General features: G+C 36.1%; 1 protein-coding gene across 1 annotated transcript in view; it reads right to left on the bottom strand.

Annotated features, from left to right (window-relative positions):
* Positions 1-1905: 1905 nt before the first annotated feature.
* LURAP1L (leucine rich adaptor protein 1 like) overlaps positions 1906-13018 on the bottom strand; it is a 42873-nt gene continuing 31760 nt past the window's right edge. Inside the window, exon 2 of the mRNA XM_023213137.1 lies at positions 1906-2653. Coding sequence (XP_023068905.1) covers positions 2279-2653 — 375 coding nt within the window. The 3' untranslated portion in view covers positions 1906-2278. The remainder of the gene's footprint in view (positions 2654-13018) is intronic.

Raw genomic sequence — 13018 nt, forward strand, 5'->3', positions numbered from 1 at the left:
GTAGAATCAATTATTTAAAAATTGTTGGCTTCCATGTGATTCCATGTAAGCCAGGTCAGAGATCAGTTATGGGGATTCTTTAGTTAAAAATGAGGCACTCCTATGCACTCACTCTCTTGAGACCAATGAATATGTTAATATTTAGCATTGCTTAATTGTTTATTGACTTCCTTTTAGTAAAATCAATTATTAAAAAACTTGTTGGCTTACATGTGATTCCATATTTTTAAATGGTGGAATCTATATTTGCTGTCTTGCAAAAAATATTGGAATTAATGTAAAGCATATAAAACTTATAAAACCAAAAACGTTCTCAAGTGTTCTGCCAATGTTCATTATAGGTTCCTTAAAATACAATATATAAATGAAACCTATTCCAGACACTTCTCCTACATTATGCTCTTGTGTTTTTTGCATTTCCTTTCTCCAGAGGGAAAATTTATAGAGGGCATGGGGTGGACATATAGCAGGGGAAGTGGGTTGCATGAGAAGAGTGTAACAGAAATTTACCAGATTGTATTCACGATCTGAAACTGATCTGAGAACAGAAATAGCCTTTCATGTGTATGGCTTGTTCAAGGCAAAGGGCGGGTTTTAAAGAAGTTAGAATTTACCCTTGATGGCTCATACTCTTGCTGCCTGCCACGTCTCTGTACTTGAGGATATCTCCTTGCGAGGCTATAGACATATGGTTACATATTTCATTATCTTCTGCTTGAAATTGGTTGGTTACATTTTTAATTTTTGTTATGGACTTACATTTGCTTTCTCATTCTGATTTTATTATTTAACATCAATAATTACCAAAGAGGTTATTGAGTTTTACTGTTAGGAATAAGACACATGCAAGTTAAATCCTAGCTTTGACACTTACCGGGAGACTTGTCTCAGTAACCTGCCTTCTATTTGCCTCAATTTCCTCAAACATAGGATGGTGACAATCCTCACATTATGACTCTTGTGATGAGGATTATATCAAGCAATTTATGGGAAAAGATCAATGCAACATATAAGCCCTGATATATTTTAATTAGAAATTGAATAATATATGCCTTGGAAACAAACAATAAATTTGACATGTGTGGTAAGCATATAATAACAAAGGAAATTTGGGTGAAGTATTTTTCGGGTATGGATATTTCTCACTTATAAGAAGGAAGACTTTTTGATTTGTATTGTAGAGGGTTTAGTCCAGAAACATTTATCATTACAAAGAACAGCATGAAATCTTAATTAGATTCCCTCACTAGGAGTTATCAAGATAAAAGAAATGCAGAGGATTAATAACATTATATCAAAACTAAATGTCCACTCTATGTGAGTTACAATATTCTATTTCAGAAAACTAAGAGATTATTTATTTATACTAGGATGAATGAATATCATACTGGACTTCTTAAATGAATAACAATTCTGCTTCCCTACTATTGGGATATTTATCTGTCTTTCTATCCATCTGTTTGTATGCATCTAAGTATTTGTACATCCTATCAGAATTGCAAAATGCATACAAGTAAATGCCAACAAAATCTCAAAATACAATTAAATTTAGGACATTTTTGCCTTGAATGGGCTCCATACTTAATCTCAATTATTCTTTGAAATTTGGAAGAATAATATGTATTATTACACAAATAAACATATGATTTGAGTTAGAATCACCGATGACAAAATGTTAATTGTAAGTACCAACACAAGGGTGAGTTGGTTGAACAGACTGTGTATAAGGGACTTCCAAATGACTGTCATGTGGGCATGTGTGACTAACAGTATTGTTGATTATACAGTAGAATGTTGTGGCCTAGAAATAATGCTTAATTTTGTTCCAAGCATTTTATTCAACCTGATATGCAAACAGTAATACATGTCAATATATTGAATCATTTAAGAACACAAGCAACAAAATTAACTGTTATCAGACTTCGGTTTATTGTAAAATTTAGCAAAGTTTTTCTTGTAATCCCTGACCCATTGCTCTGAAAACAAAAGCAAAAACATAATTATTGCTTATACTTTTCCCCCTACTTTGTTTGTGCTACTATAAAAGAAGGGAGAAAATCATTATAATAAATAAAAAATAGAGATATAACAGAGAAAAATAAATCAGTTCAGATGAGAAGTATTAGGAGCAACAGAAATACCATTAAGCAGTTTCAAAATCAGCTTCTTTTAAAAAGATCATCTTATTAAAATAAAAATCACACCAAAAATATAGCAGCGGAGAAGAAGGATAAATACAAGTTAATTGCACACCAGTCCCATGCAAAAAACTGTGTCACTAGCCAAAGCAGTAGTATTGTGAATCCAATTTAGGACGCTTGTGTAGTGCCTGTGGGTCCTCTATTAGGGAGCTGTCACTGAATTGGTCCAAGTCTGAAGGGGTCTGATGGCCTGGGACATCATCTGCCAATGTGTCCAGATAACTTCCCACGGAAATGCCATCCAGCCCATCACTGCCATCGTGTAGGCTGTTGTAGCTGCCACGTAAGGAGGTACTCTGACTCTCCAACAAACTGCACAGGCTACCACTGAGGCTGCTGCCTCTGCTGGTAATGGTGGCTTTCTCTTCAATCATCCACTTGATGGACTCAATGCTCTCATTGATTACAAGCAACTGGCGCATGAGCCTGACGTCTGTGGCTCTGAGGTTAATCTATGGAGAAGGAGAGAAAAAAGACATTCCAGTTATTTTACATTCTTGAAAGACCTCAAATTCATTTGGGGACTGTCTGCTGCATTTCAGAATTTTAAATTCACAGAAAAAAATATAAGTGGACTGGATCTCAGGAACTTTTTGAAAATTGCTGACTGATGGTAGGAGTTGTAATAAAAAAACTCACTTCCTGCCAGATGCATCAGGCTCCAAAAGGTACGACAAAACCCCTGCTGCATCCCTGACCCTAACCAAGTGACCTGAACATATCATATTGAATGGCAGGTTCTCTACTACAAAATTTATTTTCTCTTCGGCCAGATTAAGTTTATTAATGTTTACATTGTAGTATATATGTGAGTCCTGAGGGACGGGGAGAAAATGAAGGTGAAGAAATTAAGGAGTCATCCTCAGCTCATGGAAGACTCTAAAAGCCTCTGATTATAGAGTGATAATGTGCCAAGTGTCATCATAAAAGTACAGCATTCATTAGCAAAATATAATAACACTATATGACAGGTATTATTATTTTTGTCTTCATTTTACAGATGAAGAAGATAAATCTGTAGAAAAGAGTTAAGAGTACAAGAAAAAGGCCTGTATTCTTAATGACTATATTAACATAGTGCTGAATAATGCTTTTGCTTTTAAGAAACAAATTGCTCTAATATTCCCTGAATCCAAAGGATGGTGATACACTAGGCTGATCCAATTTATGAGATGAAGTGAACAAATATTTCTGTAGATCTGACTATTTGTTTCAGATATATCAGGGGCACCCCAATCAAAAGTGGGATATCAGATGTTGGGAAGGTCTGAGATCTCCCTTATGTGCCTTCTAGGTGTGTGGTCCTTCTGATAGATCTAAGTTACTTCAGGGATATCTATCTCCACAGCCACAAAGCAGAGTCTCTTCGCAGGTCCCACAGTTTACTGTAAATATTTGGTAATATCAAGAGGTGGTGTTTGGGGAGGTGGTGCTGTAAGAATTCCCATGATTGTTCTGTTGAAACAGAAGAGATAGGGCTCTTGAGTCCGGAGCCTGGTGTTTGGCCACTAGAGGTCCTAGTCACATTCTCTATGGTTGGTTGGTTTGTTTTTTTGAGACAGAGTCTGGCTCTATTGCCCAAGCTGGAGTGCAGTGGCGCAATCTTGGCTCACTGCAACCTCCACCTCCTGGGTTCAAATGATTCTCCTGCCTCAGCCTCCCGAGTAGCTGGGAATACAGGCATACACCACCATGCCCAGCTAATTTTTAGTATTTTTAGTGGATACAGGGTTTCACCATGCTGGCCTGGCTGGTCTCAAACTCCTAACCTCGTGATCTGCCCACCTCAGCTTTCCAAAGTGCTGGAATTACAAGTGTGAGCCACCACACCTGGCCTTCTCTATGGTTTAAAAATTGATTTCTGTCCCTCCAGTTGGGTTATTGACCCAAAAGTCTCAGTCATACTAATTCTTTCATAGGATCCAGAGCTAATTCAGATTTATGTCAGTTTCTGGAATTATCTGAATTAACATTCATTCTTGGGTGACTCAAACTGTAAGGAAGAAAAGAGCGAATTGTCCTCAAAAGTATTCATTTGTATTGTAAAAATATTTCCGTGTGAGGAGTTAATCCATAACTGAAGGACTGAGGGAACATGATGAACAAACATTAGGAGAGGTGGAAGTTCCATTAATAACTCCAAGAGATGCAAGATTGTGCAGGTTTCAAAAGAATAAAAATATATCTATGAATACAAAAAGCATAAAGTACAATTTAAAATCCCTTAATTTTAGTGGAATATTGAAGTGACTTGAGTGACTTCTTCATCTTCTCTGAACAAAGCACTAAAAATAAATTGCACAGGGAGTAACACAGAAAATTACTTTTCACTGAGATGTTCATGAACAGAAGGATATGAACTTAGCCTTGAGATGCCCCTCTATTTGTTGGGGTGTCTCAATAACCTTGCAATGACTTTATGTTGAGGAAGGAGGCTTTCTGACAATCTTTATGTTTAAATTCATCCACACACCCTATGAGCCAGGAAGACAGTGGTCAAGTTACAAGTAATACAACAAATATTTATAAATCAACAACAATTTGCCTAGGTCCACTGAGCAGCCCAGAAAAATCAATATGAGTCAAACTTTTGCAAAATTATTCAGCAGTCATCTGTAGCTGATAAAACATGCTGGCCCCTTATAAGGCATGGCACAATATCAATCTGACCATTTCCCAACAACTCCCCAAATGAATCACGGTTGCATTTATTCACATCTCCACCCTCTCCCATGAGAATGTTCCAGCCCGTTCCCAGCTCTGGGCATGCTCCTCTGTCATTCCCCATTCTTGAAAAACTTCACTCTCTTCCTCTCCAAATACTCCCCATTCTCCAAGTCATACTTCTCTCATCAAGCACTACTTGAGGGCTCCAGCCTCCTCTGCTGGCCTGCTTCACCACTACAGTCCTATTAGCTTATCTCTCAACATAGCTTAACTTTGTACTGTCATATACTGCCAATGATTGTCTTTTAGCATTTTCAACTAGGCTGTGAACTCCTTAAAGAAAGAAGCCATGTCTCACATTTCTTCCATATCTTAAGGTCTGTCCTAAGCATTGGTTGAGTTTTGGGAATAGTCATAATTAGTTGATTTTTGGAAATAGCCATAATTTTAGAAACTGTGAAAATGTAGCTCTTAAGACAGTCGTAATACATGTTCATAACAACTATGCCACCAGGGGTTAAAACATACTTAGAATACATTTTTTTTTGTCAGCAGTTTTTTTCTGACTTACACAGTGGCTACATCAAGTACAAGTTTTTCAGTTTTATTAAGCAATAAGAAGAAAAGAGGAGTGGACTATGAAGTAACAAAAGCTTCCTTTGACCATGAAATGACTTATTTAAATAGGAAAATCTTTTTTTTTTTTTTTTTTTTTTAACTGAAAGGAAAACATTCACAGGCCATTGAACCACTGTTGGGAAAAAAAAAACGACGAAAGCAAGTCGGTTAGAACGTGTTGATCTGGTTGATAATGATTATAGATTTAACTGTGTCTAACCCTGTGTCCTCCCAGGAGAGAGTAAACAGCTTCCCACCGTGGGAGCGCTGAGCATGCAGGTTCACACGCTGGCAAGTACATCACCAGGAGCTCCAGGCACAGAGAGCCCTGGGCCGGCCCAGCTGCTGCACTCTGCTTTCTCTAAGCACCAAGGTGCGGTTATGCTACTGATGACCCTTGAAAGTATGAGCAATCCACCAAAGAACTAAATCACAATGACTCTTCTGTCTCTAGTAACTGTTCCGCCTTTCCTCACTGTTAATTCATTTCAGTCTTTATGAAGTCTAGCCATCAATTAAAAACAGAGTAGCCTTGCGCTGGCAGCATGAAACTGTGTGTTTCCTTCTGTTGGAGTCTTATAAGGTCCTGCAACTTGACTTCTAGGATACTGAGAGTTGAGATCTCCTAAAGGTCTGAGTTTAAATGTCACCTCCTAGGAGAACCTGATTCCTGATCAATCATAATATACAATACCCATGCCTAGATTAATATTACATTTTCATGTCTGTTTCCTTCATAATATTTATGACTAGTTGAAATCATAATCTTTATCATGGATTTACCTATTATTTTCTGTTTCCCCCATGAGCATGGAAGCACCACAGAGTGCTTGGGTCTTGATCTGTCCTGGTCACCACTCTATGCCAAGACCTAGAAGAGTATCTCACACAAAGTAGGTGCTAAATTAGTACCTATCCAACACCTGAATAACAGACTTTGCTTCAGATTGGATTATCTGTTGGAATCTGGGGTTTTGCTGTGGGTCAGTAATATGTGACTTGAGAGGGGAAACAAAGTAGCCTCAGGAAAGAACATTTCAATATTGAAGCATTCCCAGCAGATAATCTCTTCTATTCCTTCTCCAAACACTGAGTAACTGGTGTGAGGTTATTCCTAGCTTAAATTTACAGAGTATGAGATAGTATCTCTAAAAGGAAGTGGACTTCAAGGTGTGAGTCACACTCCAAACATTATTCTATTTGTTCAGGGGTGATAACTGGTACTAGCACAGTGTGGGTGTTCTGTAAACACTTGACAAAATGAATTGAACAAAGGGAATAAACAACCAGGACATGTACCAAAAAACAACACAACAAAAAATAAGGTTTGGACTGATTGGTCCAAAGGTCCAAAGAGATATGGATGTCCTTTCCTCTTTTCCTCTTCATTTCCCCTCCTCCACACTTGTCCTTACAGTTTGTGTCATATGGTTCAGCTTCCTACTTAGTCTCTCAGGCTTCAGGATTGTGATGTCACAGGTCTCTGTATTTTAGGGAGAATGTGGAGATTTCATGTCATTTTCTTTTTGACAGGTGATGAACTGAGTCTATGGTAGAACTTGAAATGAGGAATCTTGAAGGAGAAAATATTCTTTACAGTAAACTTTCCCAGACACCTTTTTTTCTTCTAGGCTGCCATTGTAATACTGAAAGAATACAAAGGTTATACATTGGCGCAATGGAATCTAAGAAAGAATGCAGTCGAATTTTTGGTTGCTAATCAAGTTGACTTCTTTGTGATGTTGTATGAGAACCATAGCACTGACTCCAATCTGCCACTGCCACTATCTTCTTATTTGACCTTTGGGGAAAGCGGCTTGGCATACAGGACCTCAGTTTCCTTATACATGAAGAAAAATTAGATTTCATTCCGAGCTGCAGTGAACCATGGGACTCAGTGAAGGTGGTAAAGTAGTTCTGTGAACAGAGACTAATCTTACCCAAGAAGAAGACTGAATTCAACTGAGGCATCCACCTAACATACCTGCTTTTCATACTGAGATTTCCTTTCAGATGTTTAATAACATCTTATAACATTTCAGGCATTTAATGTTTAATTTAATAAGAATATTCTACAGATCAGATAATCCCAGGATTTCCTTCCATTTTGACCTATTCTCTGATATTTTGCATTCCTGTGACCATGACCATTTCATTACAAAATTGTCTCTACTATGAGAAAATTATGCAGGCTATAGAGGAGACAGACCAGTCAATTCTGCTGCTCAATAACTCCAGCACAAGATGTAGCTGTTAAAACTCATGGCTAAGGCCAGAAGTTTGGGCTTGATGTTAATTTTAGGTACTTTATCTGAAATTTTGTCATAATAATAATTTTTGCTCTCACCATTTGGGTTTGAATAAAAATTATTTTTTGTATTCCACTCCAAGACAAACATGCATATCATCTTTAATATGTCTATATATTAACTGAAATGTGCACATGAGCTGCTGAATGTATCTTCCAAATAGGGACATTTTTTGCCTTTCTCGCTGGAGACTTGGATAGCATCATATACTCATGTTTCTCATAAAGCACTCCTCCATTATTTTTACCCTTTTATTTATGAATGTCAACTAATCAGATAAAAGCAGGTCACCTGCTAGTTAGGCATTTCTACTGCAAAATCCACAGTATTCAAGATGTAAATCCCAACCATCCTGCAAGCTGTAATATGAATTAGAAGGAAGAAAAACTTCTTTGCAAGTCCATAGTCACATACATTGAAGGAAATGTAATAACTAGGGACATGCCACATTTTTCAAGATTAGACTTGCTTTTTAATGTGATGTTCTAATCCTAGTTTCTCATTAGGAGAAACTAATCATCATTCTCTCTGACTTGTAGTTGGTGTAAGAGAGTTTAGTTCTGTCAAGGCGTCTTTTCTACCCACATTTATTTTAGAATATATTTTTAAAAGTCTATAAGAACTGAAGAGCTGTTGTAAAAGCACTTGGAATGTTGTTTTTCCAGCAATTTATTCCAGTTTGTTTGCTTGTTCCTTTTGCATAACCTTCTTGTGTCCAAATTTACCCTCTCTCCAAACTCAGCACATCCTCAATTTGATGATCACAGAAGATTTTCTGCCTACCTGTCTTTAAAATTTCCAGCAGTTTTTTCAATATCTATACTTACAAAGCACTCCTCTGGTTTCTCAGAAGATCCATAAAATATTATCATCTTTTTTGCAGTCTGAGAAGACACTGTACAACATTTCCACTCACTGTTTTTGGTTTGGAATGGTTCAGGTGAAAAGCCTACAATTACACAAAAGTCATTGCTGTTCCCTCCACCAAAGCTTTCCTTCACTTTCTCAGTCAGTTCAAAATTTACAACAAAATTTGTTTCTAATTGGGCAACAGAGGATTCCATTTTTATATCAGTCAGCTTTGTCTTCCTCCATTTTTGCGGTTTATATGTGGAACTGAACAATAACTAAAACACTTCACTCTTTTCCCAGAACCTTACAGAAGAGTAATTTCCCCAAGGATTAAATTACATACATAAAAATACTGTCATCAGCACAGCGGACTGATTGATGTTGTTTTGATAAAGTAGAAAGCTGTATGTGGTGTATTTGAAAGGGGCACATGTGACTCCCGTGAATCATAAGCATAAATTCCGGCCACCAGGCCTGCTTGTGAGATCTGTACAGTTTCTTCTGGTGAGTCATCTGATTGCCAAAGCAAGACATGCAGCTTTTCAGTATGATTTCATCAGATTCTAGGTCCAATTGATACTTAGATGCCTGTGATGTCAATTCCTTTTCCATATTCTAATACAGTGAAAACTGTTTCCCTGAATATTTTCAACATGAATGTGCAAAGTGTAATTTAGGCTGATGCAATAGGCTATAAATCACCTGAGCCAAGATTGATTTAGAATGATCTAACAAAAACATGGACTCCCCATATTCACAGCAGAGAAGCTTATTCACATTGAATACAGACCAGAGAAGTGTTTCCACTAATTTATAGTAAGTATTGTGCATGCATGTCTTTTCAATTTTAGAACTTAAAATATTCTTTTCACATGGAAGACCAGGGCATGTTAATGTGCTCCTCTGTGATCTGTAGTGGCCACAATTACATTGTGAGAGAAGGACACAGGGTAATGTGCCAGTAAATGTTTAACAAGCAGCTTCCTGGGAAAAATAAACGTGCACACACACACATGCATGTGTATATACATACAATACAAATGTGCTGATATAGAAGATGTATAACACATATTTTACAGATAATAATAAAATATACAGCACTTTCTATTGTCAATTCCATATGACCAACTGATTTCAGAGAATGCTTTTATTTATTCTTGCTGGACTCTTGTATGTATAGCAAACTATGGATGCAGTTCAAACAAAATTTCACAAATACAGTTAATTGGTCATTCATTCCTCAATAATTGTTATCGTTACACCTGATATGTGATCCACTGTTAAATTATTTGTCACTTAGTGAAAAATACATTAATTAAACTGAAACATGTTTCAGCCTCAGCACTGGTTATGTTGGAATTTTACTGGTTCATCAATGATGTGAGCAACTTCTTCACTGAATTGAATAACAGTTTTCAAATACATGGAGAATATTTCCCTTTTTTGACACTATTGGAAATGTAATAACTAGGGACATGCCACATTTTTCAAGTTGAATCTGCAGTATTAACATTTTCTCTATCACTTTCTTAAGTCTAGACAATCAATAAAATAAAAATCAAGTTCTGCTTTATAGTGTTTTTAAATTTATGTAGCATAAATACTCCTATATGGCCAATTTTAAGCTATCAATAGGATGTCCTTAAACATAAACGTGGGATTGATAAGAGATACTCAGTACTGCAGCATATATGGTATTTTCACCCTATAAATACAATAGATGTTTTAAATGACCTCAAAAAATAATGAAAGTAAAATGTAGTAAACTAATTAGGAGGTGATGAATTTTGAGTATTACATTTGTTTTAAATTGCAGGTTTATATAAATACTTATAAGTTTATATAAATACTTTAAATTTTAATAATGTCTGTAATTAGCAACTAGTTCACAAAACTCCTGAAAATTTAACAAAGAGCTCACACGTATCAGTAGGTATTGGCTTCAGTATACCATTGAGAAGGTGCGGAATGAAGGCTTTACTTAATTGATTGCATTTTGTGATAAGCAGATTAGAGACTTGCATTTTACCCCTTAGGGCTTTTAGTTTTCTAGACATAATTAAAATCTGGATGTAATCTTATCTTTTACATTTAATAAAATTTGAAGTAGATGTAAAATATTTATACCAAAGTTTTTAGTGCCTTTTATGGAAAGATTTCAAATACTGAATATAAATGACTCGACATTGTTGAGACATGAAATATACTGAAAAAGGGAATAAGCCAGGTATCTGAACTCGGTTGAACATTTATGTTTTTGTATTATAATAATTTTTGATGGTTATATTTCTAAAATAAGAGGCCACTGTTATAAACAGTAGGCTTTATAATGCAGAGTTGTTCAGCAATGCATTTAAAGATTGTTGAGGAGATAGGACTATAATCCCTATTTTTACATGATTCCTGACATCTTTTCTACCCAAATGCTTTATCTTCTCTTTTAGTAATTTCTTGATACTATAGTTCAATCTGTTTGCCATGGATCTTATGCCCCATATTTCTTCTTCATTCTCCCAACTCTATTTCCTATCTGCTATGTGCAGCCCAGTAGTGCTTTAGTGAACTTACTTTGTAAAATTCTTTGTAGGAGAGAACTGAGTTGCAAAGAAAAGTGATCTCTGTATTTCTTTATAAAGCAACAGACAGTAAAATTAAGTGAGGAAGCAATCTCTGCAACAGAATAAAATGGATGGGCCCTGCTCCTAGAGCAGAGACCTGCAACCTTGAATGGACCTGTGGATCAAATCTTGTTAAAATTTAAGTTTTGCTCACTAGTTTTATGATTCTGTACTTCTAACAAGTTCCCAGTTGTTACCAATTGTGGTAGGCAGTCTCAAAGATATCTCCCAATAACCACCCTCTTCTGGTATCTACATCCTCATGTAGTTTCCTGTCCTGGTATTGGATGGGCCTATTGACTTATTTCTAAATAATAGACTATGGCAAAAGTGATGGGATGTCATTTCTAAGAAAAGGTTACAAAAAGATTGTGGCTTCTGCCTTGGGCACACTCTCTCAAATGCTTGCTCTGAATGAAGCAATCTACCATGCTGTGAACTGCCCCTTGTGAGATGCATAAGGTAAGGAACTGAGATCTCTGGACAACAGCTAGCAAGGACATAGACCTGTCGACTGCTTCTGGTCATGTGATTGAGCTGGGAAGTGGATCCTCCCTGGATAGAGCCTTGAGATGACTGCAGCCTCATCAAGGCACCTTGATGGCAGATATGTGAGAGACACCGATCCAGGGACCTTCACTTAATATGTGCCCAGACTCCTGAATACAGAACTGTGAGATAATACATGTTTGTTGTTTTAAGTTGTTAAGTTTTGGGATATTTGTTATGCAGCATGAATAACTAATACACCAATGCTGTTGGTATACAGACCACACTTTTTAGCAAGGTCTTAGAGATCTTTCCATTTGTGGATAATTTTGTTGATAGATGCTGAATCACCGTCTGTGGAAGGCTACTTTATCAATATATTTCTTTGTAGTTTGAAAAAAGGAACAAATAGAGTTAGCAGTTAGATATTTGTTAATAAAAACAAAAAATGTTCAAGGAAACTGAAGGTCATTATTGAAAGAGCCATTCGCATCTACTGGAGGACAACTTTTCTTTCCCCTAAGAGAAATTGATTTCTTACTCTGAAGGAGAAATGACAGATGATTTATGTTTGATAATAACAAAAATGATTCTTTCAATATATTTCATTTATAAATTATATCCCCTATAATCTGAGGGTCATGAAAGTAGGGCCTACATTGATAATATAATAGACTAAACTTAATAACATTCAGATATAATTTAAAGAGTTTAAAATACAGTGAGATTAACTAAACTGAAATTACTGAATTTTCAATATTGACAACTTTATTAAGTTGCAGTCTTGCTTTTCAGAATTCCTCATTTATTTGAAAATGTGCTTTGACTTGGCCTCAGTAGGAGAAAAAGAGGAGGTGATTAGGATGATAATAAAAGTTACTTATGTTTATTGAGTTTCCTTCTAGGAGTTAATTCTTTTTCATAGATTAACATTTTTTTTTTTTTGGAAAGATCTGTACAATGGCCCTTTGCATAGAAAATATAATGAAGCCTCAGATATTTTACTGCAAATATTTATTTTCACCTGCCATTGATAATTTGGTAATATTTGGAATACTTTATGATGCTTAAGATCAGTTTTGTTTTGTTTTTCATGTGGTGTCTAAACACTGACTAAATATTTTCATTTGGAAACTTTTGGGTGGGACTGTCCAGGTCGGAGAGTTTCACTGGCTGTAAGTGGTGATCTGAAAAGCATCCAATAAGAGACACCTGACATATTCCAACATTCACTGATAATACATTAACTTTCCAGTCTAGTGAT

This window comes from Piliocolobus tephrosceles, chromosome 14 (genome assembly GCF_002776525.5).
Source record: "Piliocolobus tephrosceles isolate RC106 chromosome 14, ASM277652v3, whole genome shotgun sequence".
Classification (NCBI taxonomy): domain Eukaryota; kingdom Metazoa; phylum Chordata; class Mammalia; order Primates; family Cercopithecidae; genus Piliocolobus; species Piliocolobus tephrosceles.